This window comes from Psammomys obesus, unplaced genomic scaffold (genome assembly GCF_907164565.1).
Source record: "Psammomys obesus unplaced genomic scaffold, mPsaObe1.curated_primary_1811, whole genome shotgun sequence".
Classification (NCBI taxonomy): Eukaryota; Metazoa; Chordata; class Mammalia; order Rodentia; family Muridae; genus Psammomys; species Psammomys obesus.
The window spans coordinates 10,718,133-10,742,732 of record NW_026586173.1 but is presented as its reverse complement, the minus strand read 5'-3'; the positions used below and the strand labels follow the sequence as shown (position 1 = coordinate 10,742,732).

Sequence of the window (24,600 nt, the reverse complement as noted above, 5' to 3'; positions counted from 1 at the left end):
TTTGTTTGTGGAGGACGCTGTTTTACCTGGAGAAGTGGCTGAGGACGTAAGATCTTAGAATGCCAGAGAAGTCGGTGCAGCTCTTACACAAGGTTTCGGCTATATGATGAATCTCTATGGAGCGGCTTCTCTGTACCCACTCACTATGACGGCTGATAGCCCTTCCAGACAAGACCCCGTCAGTGTAAGCTGACAAGGCCAGCAGTGGAGCAGAAAGCCACTGAGACAGACCATGCTACCTAACAATTGTTGCTATGTCAGACACAACTGGATATATTTCCACAGGAACTGCTAAGGATAGGAAGCAGGTGGGATGATAAGGGATGGACACAACTCAACTTAGAATAATCGAGGTGTATTTTGAAACCAGAACATATGTCAGAACCCACTGAGTGAAGAGCAACTCCACTAGAGCTCAGGAAGCAAGCCTGGCTGGGAGTCTTCAGCAGCTCAGTGTTTGGCCATGCTTGTTAATAATGTAATGTCCACGAAGAGGAAGCCCTGAATTTATTCTAAATGTATTTTAAGTCTTGGTCATAATTATTCAATTGAATTTATCAGTTAATATATAATTCTTGCTATAAATTTTGGTGGAACAGACCTGGCGATTTTAAATAGTAAATAAACTCCCTAAGGATTAACAAGAAGTGACAACCAGAGCAAACCAGAAAAACACAAGTGGCTCCCAGTCTCGACTGCCAAGCACTCACACGATCCCATTTTTCTTGGGAGGTTTCTTGTCTGGTTCGTGTAATACCAACAAGGAAAGCGGACACCCAGTTAAGAATTTTAGGGAGAACTTTTTCGAGAGCCTGCTTTGCTATGCAACATGTAATTCACTCAGTTTCGTCCACATATTCGCTAATTACAGGCAAAAGTAGTAAGTCAGGAAATACTGCCAAAAGATCATATATAACAGAAATTAAAAAAAAAAAAAAAGGCACAACCCTGCTGTGAGGCACATGGATTGGGAAAACTACAAAAACAGAATTAAAGCTATGCTTTCATTCTCATAGAAAAGAAAATGCAGCTGCAGGCTCACTTTAGCATCTCAGCATGCACCAGGGAGAAGAGAGGGGCACCCTGTAAAACAACCCCTTTGTTTTTCCTGCTGTAGGCAGCAGCACCTCACCCCAAGGCAGGTTTGCAACAGGCCAGTTATCAAAGATCAGTCGCCTACCCTAGCTCTGTGGGCATTTATTTTAAACATCACTCCCAACAGGTTTTTTGTTTTGTTTTGTTTTTGTTTTTTTAAAGAAATGCACATTGGTATTTCATCTGGAAGCCAACTATCCTGTGGATACTACTACAAGACACACAAGAAGATAGCTTCACCTGCAGGGTCTGACGTGGGAGTTTAAAAAGGTCTTTTTAACAGTTCATGCTTCTTTATAAGTAAACTATAGACTTTGGTGGAGAATATCGAGTGCAAAATCCAGAGCCGGCATCCCACACTTAGGCTGTGTGGGGTGCCTTGTTTCATAGGTTGAACTTGGCCTAGGAAGTCATTCCACGTGGAAAACCCTAACACTAAAACTACCACATGAAGCTGCAGAGTGATGTGGTGAGGATATTGCAGGTATGCCTAAATCCGCTTCTACCATCAATAGTCTTATTTTCCATGAATTTGGGCATATCTAATAAGTTTAAAGTAAGAACAAAGCAGAGTAAAAATACATACAAAACTGAAACTAAAATAAGGTTCAGGGGAACTATGTGAGGCAAACTGGTCACACCCTATAGGTGAAACACACTGTCTTCGAAGCTTAAAGTCTAATGAGGTTAAGGAATCTGTATTATTAGGGAAATGTACTATTGCAAAAATACCGGATTTGCTACCCTGACTGTAAATGCTAAAGTACATGGTGCTCAAAACTAACATTGGCTGTAGAGGAGTAGAACATAATCTCCAGTTTATACAGAGAGGAAAAGCTTAAAAAGATAGCAAGAACTGGAGGAAGCTCTAGTTCGCTGATAAAAACTGTTAGTGTTTCTGTCAGGGAGTCGCTGAATCAGCGTGCTATCTTATATTAGGAATCAAGGAAAATGGAAAGAAGTCTGTAAATCTAACACAGTGAGACAGGAGATACAGGGCACATCCAATCCCATAAGCATACAGGAGAGCGTGGTGAGCCGCATGGAGATTGGTAACTGGCAAGTCCCTGGCCAGGATGGCAGCCTCAATAAATCACATTTATATCTATATATATATAAAAAAAATCAGAATTTGGCTCGGAGTGTTTTCATATGCAAAAGAGCTCCAGATGACACTGGAGGGAAAATTAAGGGGACTTTGGCTCCCGTGGCAGAGAAATTCTCTTCAGAAGAGAACCACTAGATTTTAATTGGGCAAAGAGAGCCTGACCCATCCATGCATGGCTCTAGATGGGTGTCAATGGCTATGCCAGCAGCCTGTTGAGAATGCAGCAGCCCCGCAAAAGCCAATCTCTGATAGTAACAGAGCTTTTTGCTTTAAAGTAGCATATAGAGAGTTTTCATTATATAACTAAAAACTGTTGCAATTTTTCTTGGGAAAAATTATTGGGGAGAAAAAAAGGACTGAAGACAGAGTTTATGGCATTATGGCCTGTGGATATGGCAGGAACTTGATAAAGGCATTACCACATATTCATTCACACCACAGGATATATTAGCACCGACTCTGCCCCTTCCCCGGCGAACTGACATAAGGGAAACTAAACATGCGTAAGCTATAGCACTACAAACATTTCACTACTGGCTCCCATTTTCTATTGGGAGAAATGGACTTGAGTTAGTCATGTTGATATGCTATAAAGTATTGCCTTCTGGACGATGCTTTGAACCTGTTAAAAGCAGAAAGAAACCTATACACATGGATTTTATACAGTACCGCAACAACAGAATTTCTAAGCATTAGGAATAATGCACCTTCAGATTCTTTGCCTTCGATTATTAAGCTTTCTGGGTAAAATGATATCCTATGAGTTGTAGGAGTAGGCTGGCTAAACTTCACACTGATTCTCTCCTGGATCTAAATACAGATGAATCCTGGCCCATGGTGCACTCCCTTACAAGTAGGTTTTTCTGTGAGTCTGGCTCTCCTCGTTAGCAAGTCCTGTGTTCCATGGAGAGCCCCTGTTCCAGTACCCCACATCCCACCCACCCAACCCTCTCTTATATTTTCATACCCATTTGCACATCCTGAACCTAGCTTCCCCCACTCTCAGAAGAATCATACAAATGGTGTCATCACAGCGGAGGAGTGGCGTAGTCCTTGGATGGCAGCATAGGGCCCCTGCTGGAAGTAGTGATGGTATCTAGGCATGTGGAATGAAGGGAACGTGGGGCCACTTCCCTGCATGGAGCTGGCAATCGCAGATGGGGTCAGAGGCATTCCCAGGCGGCTATACGGTGGCAGAGAGCCCTGGATAGGGTGAGGAATGGGTGTTGCTATGGACGCTGTGCTGGTGCCAAGAGCAGTCAGGGGCTGTGGATGCTGAAATCCAGGAAAACTGGAAGACGATGATACCCAGGAACTGAGAGACAAATTGTCAGATGTTGTAAAGGCTGATCCTGTAAGAAAAGCACTCGTTAGACTCAAGTTGCTACTTCAGTATCACTGATAAAGAGCTAAAGATCAGTTTATTTTCTTTTGTTGTTGCTGCTGTGGTTGTTTTGAGACAGAGTCTCACTATGTAACTCCGGTTGTCCTGTAACTCACTATGTAGATCAGGCTGTCCTCAAACTCATAGAGTTTGGCATTAAAGCATTAAAACCCAGCTTAAGATCAGTTGTTTTTTTTGGTTTTTTGTTTGTTTGTTTGTTTTGTTTTGTTTTGTTTTTTAATTTGCTAATGTTTCATACCCAAGAGTAGTTGGCAACACAAACTGAACTTGGGTTTTCTGGGGATTTTTTTTAAGAATTATTTACTATGCACATAATGTTCTGCCTGCATATGTGCCTGCATACCGGAAGAAGATCTGCATATCAGATCTCATTACAGATGGGAGCCACGATGTGGTTGCTGGGAATCAAACCCAGGATCTCTGGAAGAGCAGCCAGTGCTCTTAACCTCTGAGCCATCTCCCTAGCCCCTGAACTTCTGTTTCTTAAAGGGGTCCACAGAGTTGACTCAGCAGCTGAGGACACTGGCTGCTTTTCCAGGGGACCCAGGTTCAATCCCAGCACCCACATGGCCGATCACGACAGTCTGTAACTCAAGCCTCCTGTGGATCTGATGTCTGCTCCTCACTTCTGAAGACACCAGACATGCGCATGGTACATATACAAACATGCAGGCAAAACAGTCATAAACATAAAGATAAATATTAAAAAAGAAAGAGAACTTAAAATTGGATGGTTAAAGAAGTGAGGTTGAATCTTGCAAAAGATTAGAAGGCGGTGGTGAATTTGATCAGAATACACTATATGAAATTCTCAAAGAATTAACAAAACTATTTTTTTTTTTTTTTTTTTTTTAGTGCTAGATTGGCAATTCAAAAAGACACACTGGCCGGAGATTTATTAGTGGGTAGATCCAACTTTCTAGGTGAGAAGATTTCATTTACAGCTTACACAGAAGGAAGAATTTACTAAACAGAAAAATACTCAACTGACTGCATGGCCTGTGTTTTCCAGAGTGGCTGAACAGCGACACTTTGCCTGCGGATATGATCTCATTTTCTTAAAGGTCTCTAAGTATCTGTGACACCTCTCTAAAGAAAGCTGGGACTGTCTCAGCAAAGCCACCTTTTCCCAAAGCCACCCTGAGAACCAGGAGAGTAAGTTCTTCACTGGTGTTCAGAAGTTGAAACAGGAGGGGATGCTGAGTACCTCAAAGGAGTAAAGCTCACAGATTTCTTTCACTGAGTTACATGAAATGGCCTGTGTTTCCACTAATGTTGTTTGTTATTTTAGACACAAGAAAGAATGGTAGAGATTCTCCCTCCCGGGTGAACATCTTGGACCCCTCGGTGGGCCACCGCTGGCCTCTCTCCTCTGTCTTGGCCTTCTTTCTGCTCTTGTTTCCCCTGTGCTATGTCTTCCCTGTGAGCTTTCTGCTCAGGTGAACTGCTCAGTTCTTTTCTGTGTCGCTCATGTTCACTCACAGTGTACTGCGTAGTGGATAACTTCAGACACCACTGCCCCGATTTTTGAGATAGTGTCTCACTATCTGGAGCTCAGGTAGCAGGACAGTCTGGGAAGCCAGTGAGCCCAGGGATGTGTCCGTCTTTGCTTCCCAAAACATAGGGAATGACAAGTGACTGAGACACCTCCCCAGCCCTTTCTTAAGTTCTTGCTTCAACTATTAGAGCCAGTGAGGGGCCATTTTCATGACAATTCTCTTTTAAAAGTGTTCTTCAAAACTTAAAAAAAAAGTGTTCTTCATTTTGAACTAATCTTAATAAAATATCCCTAATTTTCAAATAATAAACCTGAGATTCAAAAATAGTATGAAACTGTTCCAAAGTGTGATTGGTGGCTCTTTGGTAGTAAGTCACAGACAAGCCCACCACTACTCTGATTCAAAGGTTCTGTGTTCTGTTACTAGGAAAACACACCTTAGGTGGAGTAGCCACTCAAGCAAAATAATGAGGCATATGAAGATCAGCATTGCAGACTGCATCTTCTGAAAAGGCTCAAAGGCACTTATTGGCATGTATTCCCAGAGGACCAGCTTGCCTGCATTCCCAATCAAGTGCTCTGGCCTCCAGCAGTCCCACGTTTCCAGAGGGTGCATGGCCTTACCTCGATTTGGAGTTGTCTGACTCTCCTCTCCCAGTACATCCTCTTCCCCGTAGGTGCGGATGGGTGACCGGGCATAGGAGTGCTTCTGGATCAGGCTCTCCACACTCTCCCTGTGGAACACAAGAACACACCACAGGTTAGCTCCGGGGAGGGGCTTAAGGGCACCTCACTCACTCCTCAGCCAAAGAGAAAGGCAACATTCAAAGCTTGTGTGTTCATCTACTGTATAGAGATGTCCAGGACATTGGTTCAGATGCCTAAATGCAAATAAGTAGAAATAAAGAGAAAAATAAGGACACAGAGCCATGAAATACGGTCATGGGAGTATATTTAATTAGGCAAAAATTAATGAATGAATTTGCTATTGGGTGGCAATGAATCTTATTGATAACATCAACAGATAATGATTCAAAACAGATATGAATTGATTCAAATGTACTGGATCAGGGCATGATAAAATATTGGGAGCAGCTCCTAAAATGACTCAGTATTCACTAACAATACAAATGTGCAGGGCACATGGCAATATGAACACTTTGGATAATAGATGTAGCAAATATTTGTTATGCTAAAACTGAAAATTATAAAAAAGCTCTAAAAGCCATTAGGAAATCTAGGCCATCTCAAAACACGAATACATTGTTTTTGTACGTAGTCTTCTAAGAGCTCAAATAACTCTTTTGAAAAAAAAAAATAGTGTGACCTAAAGACAACATCAAAGAGCCAAAAATGAATATTTATTAATTGTGTAGAATGAGAAAGGAGAAGCCAAACACCAAATTGCATACTGAAGAAATCAAAACAAATAAATAAATCAAATGTCACAGTAACTATTCAAAATGTAGCATTTGACATTTCTCATAGATGTATCCATACTTGTGAAAATATAGTACCTAATTAGCAGTGTGTTTGGGTCCTGAAAGGTTACATGCCCCTGTCAGTGTGGGTGCTCATATTCTCAAGTGATAATGGAGAAGTGCCCACTTCTGCACTTTCCACTATTTTCTTAACTCTATTTGTGGATCTAGACACCAAAGCCACCATGTCCTCATTGCTATCCCTGAATTAAAATCTTGAAATTAGTTTTTGCCAATAACCCAACTTTATTTTTCATTTTTAAAATTGTACTGGCTATTCTAGTACCTTTATTTCCCTGTAAATGTATTGATTCCTTTTTTAAGCTTACTGAAATTTTAATCAGGATTGTGCCTGAGGTGTATATCAATTTATGAAGAATTGAAATTTATAATATTGAGTCTTTTCAACCCATGAACAGTATGTATTTCCATTTATTTAGCTCTAGAGTTAAATAGACTTAAATATATAAGCCTAATATACCTGAGCCTCATTTATCCCAAAACATCCCATGCTCTACTAAATGTTTTTTTTTTTTTATTTCAATTCCCAATTTTTCATTTATATTACATATAAATGTAATTTTCTTCCGCATGCTGGTCTGGCATCTGGTAGCTTTGCTAACACGCCTGTTTGCCCAGGAGTTCTTTTAAAGATTTGTATTTTGTATATAATCATGGTACTTATGACCAGAAGTAACTTCAATCCTTTGTTTCGATCATAGTGAATTTTATTTTACTTTTCCACAGTTTACTCCATGTTCCTAATTCCCTGGGCAGCTCTGAATAGTAGTGACTAGATCCACTCAGGGACTCTCTCATCCTGTGAACAGCACGAGCCCCAGGGCCTGACACCTCCCGTGTTGCTGAGAGGATTGTTTTTTCTTTTCTTTTTTTAATCAGGAGCAGATTTTGTATTTTGATTTTTGTTGATTTTGTTGTTTCTGTGTCTAATGAATTTTTTTTTTTAGTGTGTTAATCTGGTCAGTTTTGTTGGCTGAACTTCTTATGTCAAGCTAGCTTTGTGCAATGAAAACCTCTAGTAAGTCATTTTATCATCCTTTTTTAAAAGACTCAATCTCCAAGAATTATTTTAAGAATTTTCCCATGTATATTCAAAAAGAAGTATTAGGATCTAATTTTCTATTTTGTAATATCTTTCTTTAGTGTTTGTGTTAAGGTAACAATGTCCTCATATTTTTGTTGTTTGTTTTTTTTGTTTTGTTTTTCCTGTAGCAGCCATTACCAAAGCATCCTAAGGGGAAAGGGTTCATCTTAGCTCATAATTCAAGGGTTCAGTCCACCACATAGGAAAGTAAAGACAGGCTGAGCCTGGGATAGCAGCTCATATCATAGTCACAATCAGAAATGAGAGAGAGAGAGAGAGAGAGAGAGAGATATGCATTCAGGCTGCTCCACTGACACAGTCTAGGATCACAGTTACGGAATGCTGTCACCCACAGTAGATGGGTTTGCAATTAATGTAATCAAGACAATCCCCCACAGGCATGCTCAGAGGCCTATTTTCAAAGTGGTGGTTGGTCCTGTCACACTGACAGTTAAAACTAACCCTCAACATACCTTCCCTTCAGTTTTCTAGATTGGTGTGGGTATTTTTGCTATTGTACTTTCTTTAAATATTTCATGTAAGTCACTGAGGGAGGCATTTTAGCCTTTATGGAAATGTAAATTACAAATTCACAGCTATCAAATTAACTCCTCCTTCTTGAATTACATTTGATATTTTTATTCAAAAACGTATATACTTATTCAGATTGTTGAAATTATAAGTGTGCTGATTATCATATACTGTACGATACTATCCTTTTATTACTACTTGTCTTAGTTTCTTATTGTTTTGCTGTAATAAAACACTGACAAAAGCAGCTTAAGAGGAAAGGGTCTTTTCATCTCAATTAATGTTATCAAGACATACCTCAGACAACCTAATTTGGACAATCTTTCATTCTGAGACCCTTCTCAGATCATAGATTACTCAGACTCTGAGGCCCAGTGTTCCCTCATGCTTAATGAGAGGGATGGTGTTTTCTTCCTGATCAATTTGACTGGAGGGATGTCAATTTTATTAATCTCTGAATCAGTGTTTCACTGTTTTTCTTCCCTTGTTCTCCACTTTTCCCCCTACTACTTTGAATCTAATTTGTTCTTTTCTTTGAGACTGAAGATGGGGGTCACTGGCCTTAGACATTTCTTTATTTCTAAAGAAAAGCTATACTACTTAGTAGTGTTTTAACAGCATCTCACATATTTTTCCTTTTCCTTCTGTCCGTCTTGATTCTGTACTTATTTATACCTTACTTATTCCTGCTCTTGAATTTACATAGTTTACAATGTTTAAGGACTTTTTTCCAATACATCTTTATATTAATGATTTCTCTTACAGTTCCTTTGTGGTCAGAAATAGGTTTCATAAGACTCACAGTGTGTTTGTTTGTTTGTTTGTTTATTGGGTCTCATTTTATAGAACAGCTTTCGGTCTTCACAGTAACTGGGCTGTCGCTTACACAGAAGGCCTATTCCATGACTTTTGAAGGGAGTACTCTCTAAAAGTAAACTGGATCAGGCTGCTTAAGAGTTGTTCAAATATTCTGACTTCTTTCTCATATTTGTCTACATAGTCTGTCAACTATTGAGAGTGAGACATTGAACTTTCCAAGTTTGTTTATTTGTTTGTTCCCCTTTTAATCCTGCCAGTCCTGGAGTTCTCATAGTGGATGTATAAGCAAGGACGAGAGAGCACCCTAAAAGTGACATTTTATCCCAGTCAAACCTACTTTAGTTTCCTTCTTTTTCTTTTTCTTCTTCTTCTTTTTTTTTTTTTTTTTTTTTTTTTTTTTTTGAGAGAGGATTTCATGTAGCCCAGAATGTCCTAGAACTCCCAAACCATCTTTCCACACTTCCTATATTCTGGGACTGGAGGCTTGCTCGCACCATCATGCCCAGCCAATTGGGTCTTCTTTTAATGGTAACTGGTTATACTTGTTTTCTATTACTTTGCTTTCAAATTGAATGCATTCTTTACAATTGAATGTATTCTTTATGGACATACGAACCAAAAGCCATTGCCTTTTGATGAGTGTGCTTAGCATGTGTGCAAATGACACTCCTAGTTGGCTCTTGGTGGCTTCTTTGGTCTGCTGCTTAGGTTTGTTTGCTTGGTTTGAATTTTTGTTTGTTGGTTGGTTGCTTAGGTCCTTCGTTTGGTTAGTTTGTTGTTCCTGTTGTGGTTTTGTGAGCTGCTCTTTTGTTTTCTATTTTTCCTCAGCTGTTCTTTATCCTTTTCCTCTTTCCTTTAAGGTTACAGCTTCTTAGTTCCTTTTTATCTCCTCTTCTAGTTTAATAGTTACAATGTCCTTCTGTTATTTTACTGACCATCTCCACAATTATAGTAAATATTCAATATGTCACAATCTACCCTGAGATGACATTATACCTTTCAAGGACAGTAGAAGAATCTTATCAGTCCCAAGCGCTTAAAAAAGCGTGTAGTTATATACTTAATTTACCCTTTCTTTGTGCCTATCTTTTAAAACATTGTATTCTTTATAAATTCCAATCTTTGCTAGTTAGTTTTTAAAGATTTAAATCATTTGTAAACTTTTAATAGTGATTTTTCTAAGTAACTTTTTTTATTTTGTAATGGTTTATTTATTTTTATCTTATATGTATTGGTGTTTTACCATGTGTATCTCTTCGTGAGGGTGCCAGATCTCTTGAAACTGAAGTTACAGACTTGTAAACTGTCATGAGGGTGCTGGGAATTGAACCCTTGTGTTTTGGAAGATTAGCCAGTGCTCTTAAGTGCTGAGCCATCTCTCCAGCCCCATTACGTAAACTGTTTATCTGTCCATGTCTTCTGGTTTTCTGCCAGTCTTCATCCCTTCATGGAGAACCAGAGAGGGAACCAGGACAATCCCTTAGACTGAAAGACTTTCTTTATTCATCTATATAGCGACTTGATGATGATAAATTCATTCATCAGCTTTCGTGTGTCTGGAAAACAACTTTCATTTTTCTTTTGCTTTTGTTTGCTTTTGTTTTTAAGAAGTAATTTTGGAAAAAAAAGTAATTTTGGTGGCTGTTATAACTCTAGCTGACAGACTTTTCTCCTCAGTTCTCAGAGATAGCTTTTTATTCACAAGAAGTCTATCATTGTCCTTAGTGTTGTTCCTCTGATGTAATGTCTTTAGTCCTCACAGTGCCTTCAGTATTTCCTTTTGTCATTGATTCTCAGTCATTTGATTATGACATAACTCTCACGGTTTCTTCATGCTTCCTGAGATCAGCCTTGTTGGACCTTTTGGATTGTGTTTAATTGTTGTTATATGTGGAAATACTGTATTTCTTTTCCCATCCTCCAGTGACCTTCCAGGGTCTCTAGTTATATATATAATAGGATGCCTCTTGAAGTTCTTTTTGTTTTCTAAGTTGTCTCTTTGCTCTCTTTCATTTTGGATAATTTCTGCTACTCTATCTTCAGTTTCACAAATCTTTTCAACTTCAGTGTCTAATCTGCCCTTAATTTCACCCAGTCTGTATTTCACTTTATAAGCAGTAGCTTTCACTTTCAAAATTTGACGGGGATCTTTTTTTCATCATCTTAATGTGTCTAACTTTCTGCATATAAGAAATGTAATTATGACAACTATCTGATTATCTTTTTATTATAATATCTACATTACTTCTACATTATTTTTAGCCAATTTACTCTCATGATCAGGCATATTCTTTTATATATTTCTATGCATGGTCCCAATCTTGCCAGGTATTGCATACTCTCATCTTCCCATATATATTCCAAGACGTTGCTATGGGATTTGGTTACATTAATTGAAAAAGGTTGGTAGTTTTTCTTCCAAGACGTGATATGAAGGACTGTACCTAACCAAAGGCTATTTTTTTCCCTTCCTCATTAAACAAGTGTTCTGAAATGTCGCCCAATATCCTGTCGAACAGTACTCATCCCCTTGTGAATGCTGCTGTCTGTATCTTGTCCTCCCTTCAGGCACTTTCTGCTTTTGCCTGTTGGAAATTCCTTCACATGTTTGTGCTTAGCAACTTTCAAAACAACCAAGAGTCTTTATAGATCTCTGTCTTTCTTTCCTTAATCCATCACCTTTCCCTCTCCCTCATATGTCCTCTGAATTCTTCTATCAAAGTACTCTTCATCTTTGACTTCTCAAGGAGTAAACCAGCTCCCCTCCCTTCTTCCATCCCCATGTCATGGTATAAATCTGAAGTCCTCAACCTGTGGGTCATGATGGGGATTAAGTGATCCTTTCACAGGGGTCTTGTGAGACCACTGGCAAACACTGATATATACATTACAATTCATAACAGTAGCAAAAATTACAAAATTATACTGCGAAGTAGCAACAAAAATAATTTTAAGGTTGGGGGTCACTACAACATGAGGAACTGTATTAAAGGGCGGCAGCATTAGGAAAGCTGAGAAGCATTGCTCTACACACTCTTGACAGCAATGAACTGGGGCATCACTTGTCTTTCTCCATTTGCTTTATCCTCAAAATTACACTGCCTTTGTGTGTGTGTGTGTGTGTGTGTGTGTGTGTTTCATTTGTTTGGGGCCCTTACTGCAACACATTTATCTGGAGCAGTGTTCCTCACAAGGCCCTTCTAAGAGTCCCAAAGTCCAGCATGACACCTAGATCAACTCAATCACAGCTTCTAGGGGTAGAGCACAGGCTTTAGTAACTGTTAATTCTAAAGGGAAGGCAGCATTAGCAATGGAGGGGAGATATGTGGTAGAAACATTTCACCAAGCATTCTGCTCTAAGTTTTGAATTTCTAATGTATTATTTATTAAAAAATAATTGTAAAGTATAAAAAGATCATGTGACTCTCACAGCTTACCAATGGCAGAACAGAATTGATGTCCAACACTAGCATTTTGAAAACTTATCATAATGAATTAATAAAAATAATAATCATCATATTAGCATTTGCATCAACATAAAAGACACAAGAGGCTGCATGTTATATTAGAAATACCATGAACTTTAATGCCATTCATTGACTGGATGAATGAATCCATGAGGTGCTGAACTACCTACAACATTTTCAGTCCTTGCTTTGTCTCTTTCCTAACCTCTTTTTTTCTTTTATTTTGTTTTTTGTAAATTGGGAAACAAAACATTTGCTGCACAGCTTCAGTCATATGTTCAAGTAAATAAACAAAAATATGCACCCATAAACATATATGTGCATATATGTGAAATTGTTATCATGAACAATATATTTTAGAAATTGCAGAGTTACTAGTAAATAAAGTATAGAAAATATCTGTCTCTTGAAGGAGGACAATAAAAGGTCAGGAGGAGGGAGGAGAGGGAAAGAGAGAGAAATGTGGTATATATTCATGATGGCATAGTATGCAGTCATAAGGGGAAATTCCCTTCTGTCTTTTTCAGCAAAATGGATGGACTTAGAGGACAAGATGTTAAGTGAAATCTTGACTATGGAAACATAGGTCCTATGGGCTCTTTGACGTGAGGCAGTAAACAGAAGAACAGTAACATTGGAGGCTGGGAAGTGGGAACATAGGATGGTAAATAACAAAGAATTGGATAATCTGTGTATTTGCGCGTGTGTATGATGCATGTATTGAATCACATTTAAAGGCAGCTTAATATAGATACTAGTACATGTTAATCAAAAAGGATAAACATAAAGGAAGGTTTTAACCATTACAGACCACACTCTGGTACTGTTGAAGCTAGCAGCCTCGAACACTAACAGCACTTACTCAAGGACTCAGTCCACTGTGATGTCAGAAAGGGACACTTCTCAGGATAACGTAGATCATAAAGTAGAAAGTCAAGCTAACTGAACCACCCGTCATAAAATGGCAATCATTTAATACACCAAAAATTGATGTCCTTTAAGTCTGAGACATGAGTCTTGGTATTAATGTTTAAAATAAAATTTTTAAAGAATTGGGTCATTATTTGTGCATAAGGTAAAGAATTTGTTTAGATGGCAAAGAAAACACCTCCTTTTGGAACAATCATAAGGAAACAGAGTAGTATATTTCTAAAGCATATTCTTACTTTCACAGAGAGGCTGTGTGTAAGCATTTAAATTCCAAGGAGGTGTGTAGTGTTTGCCTGTCTAAAAGTGCCTTTATAGAACATCATTTAAACATCTTTCACATTCAACAAAAGAAAACTCATTTTCCAAATGACACGATGAATCACTGCCTTGTGAAACATTTTGCTTTTCTATAAAAAGTACATTATATTCATTTCGTCCTTGCTAGATCACTGTTATCATTACTTATGCTGTTCCCTGGGAGTAGAAGGGAAAAGGATTTTATCGAAGTGATTTACTTGTGTCAGGCCTGGAAGTGAACTGAAAGCAATAGCAGTTCTTATATAGAGGACAGCCTAATTGTATTACTGCCTTTTAAGTGATTGAACACAGTGGTGCATATCAGAGCCATCTCCTCAGAGATGCTACAAGAGTAGACAGTCCATGCTCTTTACTTTGTAGTGAATCCCTGTTTGCAGCAGAAAGACAAGAGCAAACACTCTGTTTAGCCTGAGGAATATCAGAAGGCTTTCTAAGACAGTGTCCCACCAAGAAAGAGGACCTCAGCTAGTGGGATGAATGATACACTATTATACACTTGTTTTATAATGTTCTGTTCTGCTGTATCATAGTGTATCACTGTAGTTTCTGTTAGCCTTGCCTTGGATTTATCTGGGTACCACTGTGGATGAGAAGTGTTTCTAGCATCTAATGCTAAACTCATCTAAACAAAAGAATGGCATCATTGCTTTAAGCAGCCTTCAGTGTATTTCTTCTGACTGCTCTGTAACTGTCAATTCTGGGAACAATTGTTAGAGACACAAGCTAAAAGAAGATGGTGAAACAGAATGCAGGCAATGATTTGGTGCTCCACACTATACTCTTCATAAGTATTCAGGTCATTCCAAAGATTGCTTCAACGTTTCATCAAGCAAAACCATCACTTTCTGCTGGAGGTGACAATGATTCCTTCCTTGGGATTAAAATGTTTATTTCTCGATGCTCAAAACCCGAAACCTTCCCTTCCCCTCACATTCTTCTTACGTTACCGCCCCCTCAAACACACTCTTTCCCTGCACCTTCCAGGTCAAGAGCAAGCACATTTACACAACCTCTCCTGTTTAGCTCCTGGAAAAACAATGGTGAGCACAGAGCTCACTGGAAGATTCAGTGTGAAATGCCTGCAAGTCACCTGAACACCTCAAAATACAGAAGGTCCACTCTCCCCAAGGACTTTGGACTCAGCAGAGAGGGATATGAACGCATGGAATATTTCCATGTGGTATAGGGCTGGAACCACATGAGGAAACACTGCCCTGTGCCACCCACAGGAGCGTATTTGCCCCAGTGCTTCACCTGAGGCCCAGCTTGGCAGCTAGGTCCCATAGGTTTGACCTTTTATTTCTCGATTCCAGCTCTCCATCTTAACGCCTCTGAAATGAAGGCTTTCGTGTGATTTCATTCTTGATGAGATTATTAGAATTAACACATGTGCAAATTAATACACATCTTCATTGGTACCCAACACAAGGGTGCTCAATTAATACGTATAAATTTTAAAACTAAGTTTGATTTTAAGACTGTGTTCTAGAAGCTAAATGTAAGCAAACTTATTTTAGATAAAACTGGCATTTCCAGCCCCTACAGCTTTCCATGCCTTGCTGAAATTTATTTTTCTATCATTTATAAGTCAGAAAGAAAATTAAGTAAAAAGTAAATGTTATTTCAATTTAATTCCAACTTCCTCTTTTAAATACAGGCCTGTCTCCCCTCGAAAACAATTGTGTTCAGGAAGAAGATGTCAAATACATTGAAATCAGTTTAACTTATAGGAAACAAAATATTTAAAATTTTCTTGTTCATTAATTTGTCCTATATCTCATGTCTCATTAAGTCTTTACAAATAACTTCTTGTCACAATATTTTACTAAAGATTTGTGCACATATGTTGTAAATTATAATAATGTGTCAATATCTGTAGTTTCCATAAAGTATTTAATAAATGAAAACTTTGGGATAATACAATTTGAGACATATTTTAAACCATTAATTTTAATTTGAGAACTGAAATGTATTTTATAATCCATTCTGGAAAAGCAAATGACTCGAACTTCATCTTTTTAAAAGCTTTTAGACTTGATTTTTATTTATTTACCTAAACCCTATTGGGTTTTATTTTCCTTATAATATATATTTCTATCTCTGTATTGTCATTAACAACTTAAATGAGTAAAGGAACCACTGGAAAAACACATGAGCTATGTTGTTTCATCTCCTAAGATCCCTGACTATGACTAGAATTTCAAAGAACTCAACCTATAAATAAGTCCGGGTAAACTGTGAGTCATACTTATTGCAGACATTGCAAGCATTTCACCATATGTTTTGAAAAATATAATTGCAAATAGAAGTTAAATATAAATGAAAGATAAAGGGAATTAGCAAACTAAGTTACAAACCACAAAAATGTAGTTATTTGCCAGGCTAAGGTTACTTTTGCTTTCTTCCAACCTTGATAGGATCCCTGCTTTAAAAATAATGTAAACAATGTTACCTTTGGCCCAAATCTAGTCTACTGGCTTTCTTTCACAAGCTAATGAAGAGAAGAAAAGTAATTCTGTTGGCTACTTGGCTAACAACTGTTAGGTTGAATTAGACAGCTTACAATATGCATGACTTCTTCAGTTGTCCTGAGAGGTAGAGTCCTCTCTTTCTTGGAGCTAGACAGTACTAAGGAGAAGGCACAGACAGCACACAAACCCAACAGAGGAGGAAGAAGGCAGAGATGAACTAAGGGTACACGACTGTGCTACAGAAAATCTCGGCTGCAGGGAAAACAACATGTCTAAAAGAGTAGGGCAGAAGGGGATTTTTATTTTAAAGGAAATGCCTCTAGTGTGGGACATCCAGAGAGACTTTTGAGCATAGCATCTATGAAGTTTTCTCTCACTGAGCTCCCTAAATGGCTCATGTGCTAGAAAACTGGATAAGCTCCACGGAGAGAAGAAACCTTTGTACTCTTCAAACAGTATTTCCCCCATGACTGCCCTCCCACCTCTAAACTTATCAGCCTTGCTTTCAACGATACAAAGAAGTAAACTGGGAGATAGAGAATGTACTGGGGGAAGGGGCGTAGTCTTGGACTGTCTTCAAAGGGCAACCCATCCTAAGGAAACTTGATGTATGAGAGAGTGAACAAGAGAAAGTTTTAGAATTGATGCCACCCTCCCCTTGTCTGTGTCCCATCTGTGGGTAAAAGATACAGAGAGGCAACAGGTGCAGAGAGTCCCTGTCTGAAAACTCTGCCCACAGACCAGAAAGAAACTGGAGCTAAGGAAAAAGAAGGATTTTCTAATCACTTTTAACACCTGTTTTAGGGATTTCTTTCATACCAATTTTTCAATGACCCTCTAAGTCTCCAGTACTCTGAAAGGCAGAAAAAATTGCACATGTCTTCTTCGATATAACAAAGTACTTGAGACTGAGTTCTCTGTTTAAAAAAAAAAAATGTTCATCTGTTTCACAGTTTTAGAAGTTAAGCATCCAAGATTCATGCTCACTTTTCTAGGGCCAAATCAGATCCATCTGATGAGAGCCTCGTGTTGTTTCTTAACTTGACAGGTGACATCAAGTGATAGTATCATGTGTTAGTGGCAAGAGCACATCCAGAAGAAAAAAAAAAGAGACCACAAAGTAGTAAAGAAAGCAAGAAAATATGGGAGGAAGACAGGTTTAGTTTGTAACCACTCACTCTTGAGGTAGGTAATCTAATCTTTCCAGAACAAGAATGTAACCCCTAGAGGTAAAAAAAAAAAAAAAAAAAAAAGCTGGAATTCCTCTTGATGACCTAATAACTCCATGACCTCTCAAAGACACCACCTCCCAACACAGTCACATTGGAGATAAAGTCACACAGCAAACCATGTATGACCATTGCAAGGCCATTTTCCAGTTATTCATAATGACTGAGGTACAAGATTAGAAGAAAGGCAAAAATAATACAGATCTTTAAAATATTCAAGAGGTCTTGCAGCTGCACATCTTCACATTCACATTGTCACTTTCTCATCCCACCCTTGCCATCTTCATCCCACCCTTGCCATCTTTATTCCACTCTTGTCGTCTTCTGGCCAGCGCTACAAGTGCTAAAATGACCCTCATATCATCCCCACTGCCAATGTGAGAAGAGAAAAGAGATGCTGACAGAGATCTGCTACCATCACCACCTGGACTTCAGAATAAAGCAAGAGTTTTATAATTCAACCCAGACGAAGGGAAAGGCAAGCCTGGAGTCCTATCACATGCCTGTATTGCCAGCATTCAGAAGGCTGGGGCAGGAGAATGGGGTTCAAAGCTACCATAATGAGATCCTGTCATGAAAAGAGATGATAAAAAGAAAAGAAGAAAAAAGAAAGTCACCTGAAGGAGACTGGGCATTCACATTGCTGTCAATACTCCATAGCCCCTTCAAACCATGCCACACAGCTAACATGTTTTTTTCTGTGGTTCTTATGGTCTCTATCATATGTACCTAACTCTGTGGCTGTAGCACGGAAGAAGCCACATTCTATGTATGCACTAAACATATGACTATGTTCCAACAAAAATTACATCTCACTGGGCTTGTGTCCAAGCCATACATTTGAAACTTTTATTCAATGTACAGGAGGTTTTTAATCATTTTCTGAGATTCTCAGTGTGGCTTCTAAAGCAACATGGTAATATAAGCTTATGTATTTAATTTCCTGTCCCACTTATATGTCAAGAGAAACCCAGAAAATGGAGGAAAGTGGTGACGCAACACTTGTATATTCCAGTCACAAATAGAAGGGAGTGTGGGAGGTGGTCATCCATGTGCCGTTCACCAGTGTATAAAGAGGAACGCTATCTCTAGCTTATACTTTTGAATTTTGACATTTAATGAAATTAGATCAATTAAACAGGGGCTAGGTTCCAAAATTTGAGAACATTTTGAACGTGTTAAATATTTGGAAATAATAAAATAGCAATCATCACATTTTATAGAAACTGTCAACAGAATATTAAATGCTCCAGAAAGCAGAATCAACAAATTAGAAGACTGGTGAATTCCCTCAAGAGTCAGAGTAAACAGTTGATGAGACAGAGGAATAGAGGAAAGCATGTGGGAAAGTTGTGGATGTGTAGAAGTAGTATTGGAAGGTCTGAATGGCGCCATCAGTGGAGAAGAACAAAAAGCAGCAGCATGGAGAAAAGAGAAAGCAAGTGAAAGAAATAAAGACAGACTCGGGAAATAAATACAGAAAGAAACATGTAAGCTCTCTCTAACTAAAAACAAGTTTTGGCATTAACTTTTATCCCGTTATCAATAAAAACTAATTGATAGAGTATTGTGTAGCAATTTCCTCTGAGATAAAACATTTCATCTTCGAGGGAAGCTCAGTAAGACAGGAAATGCTCTAAAGGGGATGAAACATTCTATCCTACAGGGAAGGTCCATAAAATCCGGGAAGTAAACAATTCACATACTTCAGGAAGTTCCTGAAACTGATCGGCTGCACTAGGCTCCTCCTTCCCCAAGCTTATATAAACTGTAAGGACTGCTGAGAGATACTCTCAGATAAGCAAAGCTCTTTAAAAGACGCAGAGACCAGCACAACTTCCTGAAAGGGACACTGTCCAACCAGTAGCACTGCCTGCAAGTTGAGCAGTGAACTATAGGCTTCTAGTATATGAGCTGTCACCCGTGCTGAGGTGCAGCTGTCATTGAGTCATTACTTCTGCTGTAAGTAACTTCTCTCCTATACCCTTGTAAGTAACCCCAATAAAATTCATTGGTTCACCAAGTTAGACTTTGTTTATATGATTTACTTTGCTATCAGTTTTTTAAATTTTTATTTTTTATTTTTTTACAATTTATTCACTCTGTACTCTGATTGTAGTCCTCTCCCTCATCTCCTCCCCATCCCACCCTCTCTTGCCTCCCCCCCACACACCATTCCTCTAGTCCACTGAAAAGGGAGAGTCCTTCTCCCCTACTATCTGACCCTAGCCTATTAGGTCTCATTAGAACTGCCTGGATGAGTCCTACCCCACGAGGGGGAAGTGACCAAAGAGCAGGCAACTGAGTTCATGTCAGAGACTGACCCTGCTCTCCTTACTAGGGAACCCACTTGGAGACTGAGCTGCCTATGGACTACATTTGTGCAAGGGGTGTAGGTCCTCTCCATGCATGGTCCTTGGTTGATGCATCAGTCTCTGCAGGCCCCCCGGGTCCACACATTTTTGCCATCAGTTCTTTATCTGAGATAAGCAGACATTAGTTCATGTCTCCCAGAACAGTGTCACACAGCACAAACTTAAAAGGAAGAATGAAAGAGTTCTGAGAAAAATACCACGACCTTTATACTACCACTGCTCTAGCACAACCGTGTGGCATAGACAGAATAAATAGCTACAGAAGCAAATGTGTGTGTGTGTGTGTGTGAGAGAGAGAGAGAGAGAGAGAGAGAGAGAGAGAGAGAGAGAGACTTATGATTTTACTGGACTAACTCAGGAGCATACACCATATCAAAGAAAGCAAGTCTGTGAGATTGCCATGCACGTGAGGCCAAAGAGTGATGCACCTCACCTGAGACATATTTAAACTGGAGCATATAACAGTGACAAGGCAGCACCAGTCAGTCAGTCACCAGATTACCCAGTATGTGCATTATGAGACATCCAGGCATTAACTTCAAAGTGCAGGTCTAGAAAGATGGCTCGGCAGTTGAGGGAGTGTACTAGTCTTGCACAGAACCCAGTTTCAGTTCCCAGCATCCTCATCAGGAGGTTCACAATCACCTGCAGCTCCAGTTCCTGGGAATCTGAACCCTCTTCTGGCTGTGCACGTCCTACTCAGGCACACACACACACACACACACACACACACACACACACACACCATATATAAACCCTCTGGGTGCATTCCCAGGCTCCAGCTCAGTGGTATGTACCTGCGTGATGCTTCCCACTGGAAAGTGATGTTTCTAAACCTGTGTCTGAGAGGTGTACATAATAGCTCTCATCTGAAAGCACCTCAGTTGACAGTACCTCACCTGACATCACCCCACACTAGCAGCTCCTCACCTATCTTCACCTGACAACCCCTCACCTGAAAGTCTCTCACTGACAGCCCCTCACTGACAGCCCCTTACCTGACAATACCTCCCCTGACAGCCCTTCACCTGGCAGCTTGTCACCTGACAGTACCTCACCTGACAGCTCTTCCCCTGAACATCTTGTGGCTGGGTTTAACAACTCCAGTGTGACGGTATTTAGTGACTCTTACAACTCCATCAACTCTGCCTTCACTTTCAGCAAGGTTCTGTTGAGTCCTGAGGCCACACTAACCCTTCTTTATCTACTCTCTCACTCGTGTATCATTGTGTGAAGTGCAATGTGTGTCCTGAACATTAGTGACATGGTTCATTAAAGTTAAAATAGAATAAAGAACGTGTGTTTGCCCAATAAGTTAACGCAAGACTGTTTGATGAGTTAAAGCCTAAGGAAATGAAGGAGCTTGTGAATAACTGTTGGTTCGTCCTGACTATTACATCACTGGCATAGCTCGCTCAGGCAACTTTAGTTTCTGACAGGCTGAACTGGCTTTGGTGCTCAGCTGCCAAAAGTCATGTGATTGTGATAGAGTATAAATTTCGCTCAGCTTTGTCTGTCTGTGTATAACATAGAGATAAATGGCCCTAGCAAGTGATTGTTTTGGGGGTAACAGAAATGCAATGTGCCAAGCATGTAACTCACTGCTCGGCACATATGGAGTGATCCTGGTACAGAACTAGGAGTGAAGCAAGCAACTGTCCTACACAGGATGCAGACAAGGCAGCAGCTGTGTCAGGATGCAGCCTCAGCTCACAGAAGCACCATACAAATTAGCTCCCAACAGACTTACAGAATTTTGTATTAGAAAAGCAAAGACATTCGCACATTGTCCAGATATACTGAACAGTATTTCTAAAGATACAGCATCAACAACACAACTTACCAGCAATAATACCTGAGTATCAATAATGCCAGACACTATGTTCTGAAGGCGTTAGAAATACAATACAAAGGCTGACAGCGTTCAGACATGAGGGCAGTAAGCGCAATGCTGGTTAAAGGGAAGGATGGAGGGCCTGAGTGCTCCTGTTTAGCCTCAGCATGCTGGAAGAAAGACAAGAAGACCAGAGTGTCTGGAGCAGATGAGCAAAAGTGAGAAAGGCAGGTGGGCTGGGAGACCAGATAGAATTCACTGGCCTTTGGGGAGTGAATTAAATCATTCAGGAATAAAGTCATTCCAGACTACTCTATTGAAAATAGATGGAAAGACAGGAAGGGTGGAGGCAAACAGGTCAAGTACAAAATTAATGTAATAACTGAGGGAAAAGAGCGGCTCCATCTGTGCATCGGTGAGCAACTTGTTGGGGTGTAATGGGCATATTTTGAGTGATTAGCTACTAAGAGTCACCAACTGTCTGAAGACAGGAAAAAGGGATTCAGGAGTGACATCCCAGTTGTTCGGTGGGAGCATGAGGAAGATTCAGTCATCACTGAATCAGGAGCAATGGAGGAAGGGTAGTGTGCAGAGCAGCAGCACGTTCCGTTTTAGGTCTGTAAAATGTGGGGTGCTTTTAGCAGGGAAGAAGAAGTAAAAGCAATGGTCAGTCAAATGTTTGAATCTGGGGGGACCAAATAAGGCCTGTCGAGTTGGCCTTAAACTGGGATGGACCAGCCAGGAAGCACCTGCAGCCTCAGAAGGAAAAATAGCACATCATCATTACCTTTGTACCCCAACACCATAGCAGAGGAGAAAGTGAGGCAGAAACAACAGGGAGCTGGTGAAAGAAAGCCTGCAGGGTATCGAGGCAGATGCTGAGACTCATAGCCAAACTTTGGGCAGAGTGCAGGGAATCTTATGAAAGAAGTGGGAGATAGTAAAACCTGGAGAGGACAGGAGCTCCACAGGAGAGCAACAGAACCAAAAAGTCTGGGCACAGGGGTCTTTTCTGAGACTGATACTTCAGCAAAAGACCACTCATGGAGATGGCCTGGAATACCTGCACAGATGTAGCCCATGGCAGCTCAGTGCCCAAGTGGGTTCCTTAGTAATGGAAACAGGGACTGTCTCTGACCTGAACTGATTGGCCTGCTCTTTGATCACCTTCTCCTGAGAGGGGAACAGCCTCACCAGGCCACAGAGGAAGACCACTCATCAGCCACTCCTGATGAGACCTGATAGACTAGGATCAGAGGGAAGGGGAGGAGGACCTCCCTTATCAGTGGACTGGGGGACATGGGTGGGGAAGAGGGAGGGAAGTGGGACTGGAGGAGGAAGGGAGGTACAGGGGGGATACAAAGCAAATAAACTACAATTAATAAAAAGAAAAATAAATTAAAAAAAGAAAAAAGTAGAAAAATAATTTTAGCTCAACAGTTGTTAAAGTAGAATATAAACTTAGTATTGGCGTAACAGGAATTATGATTTGATTTATGTAATAATGAACACCCCTCTGAACACATCCTGCAAAAACTACACACAGTAAGATACAAGAGGCACTACACAGAAAGGAAGGAAGAAGAAAAAAGGATGCCAGAGATTTTATTTTCCAACAATATGCGTTAGTCATTGAAAGAAAGGTTGTTTAAAAAATATAACCATCAAGGATAAAATTCATTATCTTTTACACACTATACAGCAATCTAATTGGAAAACTGACAAAAGTTAAAATTTAAATAACCTTTGTGTTTACTGCAGTGATGGTAGAATGCCAAAGACATGGGGACCTTGATCTTTTAAAAATAAATAAATAAACAAAACTGATCAGATTTCTAATTCAAGATTCTACTTACCACAGCAAACTCATATGTATCTCATAAAAACCCTTAAATGTAGAATCTTCTAGTAAAATGCGATACTAGCAACATATATGATTCTATAATAATCTAGTGGCTGCATGAATAAGAAATAAAATATATTTTACTTAACCAAACAACCCAAAATATTTTAATGTCTAGTGAATATTTTAAACTATTAACGAGATATTTTCGTTTGGTTTTCTAAGGCTTTCAAGTGCAGCTCAGATGGGCTGGGGGGGGGGTCCTTTGACTCTTGTTTCTCAGTTCAGGATGGGAATAGCCTTTCTTTAAATTTTCACTAGCTGCCTTGCTGCGGTAGCCATTGCACTGCGTGCTGCAGTGTTTAGAGCCAGGTGTGCACCTGAGAAAAGGAACGTAGCATTTAAAAACCTGAAGATGCCAAAACTGTCTTCCACTGTAAGAGGACCGTCTGTGAAAAAGGTAAACATGAGCAGTTTTTTACTATTAAAGATCTATTTCCTCCCGAAAACTTGTATACGAATTCAACAGAAACATAGTCAAAATCCCTATGACATTTTGGGAGAAGACTTCTGAAGTCTGTATGGATGCATATGGATCAAAGCATATCGAGAATGTTTAAAAACAGCAATAAAATGGAGATTTGACATCTCAGACATTCTGTTGTTTACATATATTACCAATTCATGAAACTACAAAAGCAGCAGCCTTGAAGGCTGGAAGACCTAGTGTAGATAAGAATTTGGTGTACAAAACAAGAAGAAGGACCCGGGGTAAGAGGATCAATCTTAGAAAGACAAATGGGATGCACATTAGAAATAGGAAAAAAAACAAGAAACAGGACAGGAGCTCACCATAGAGAGCCTCTGAAAGACTCTACCTGGCAGTATATCAAAGCAGATGCTGAGACTCATAATCAAACCTTGGGCAGAGTGCAGGGAATCATATGAAAGAAGGGGGAATTAGTAAGACATGGAGAGGACAGGAGCTACGTAAGGACCAAATATATCTGGGCACAGGGGTCTTTTTTTGAGACTGATTCTCCAACCAAGAACCATGCATGGATATAAACTAGAACCCCTGCTCAGACATA

At 39.6% G+C, this 24,600-nt stretch overlaps 1 protein-coding gene across 1 annotated transcript in view; it reads right to left on the bottom strand.

Annotated features, from left to right (window-relative positions):
- Window positions 1-3,214: 3,214 nt before the first annotated feature.
- The window catches only part of Tbx20 (T-box transcription factor 20), a 48,363-nt gene continuing 26,977 nt past the window's right edge, over window positions 3,215-24,600 (bottom strand). The window contains exons 7-8 of the mRNA XM_055601456.1: window positions 5,731-5,840; window positions 3,215-3,555 (exon numbers count right to left, since the gene is read on the bottom strand). Coding sequence (XP_055457431.1) covers window positions 3,215-3,555; window positions 5,731-5,840 — 451 coding nt within the window. The remainder of the gene's footprint in view (window positions 3,556-5,730; window positions 5,841-24,600) is intronic.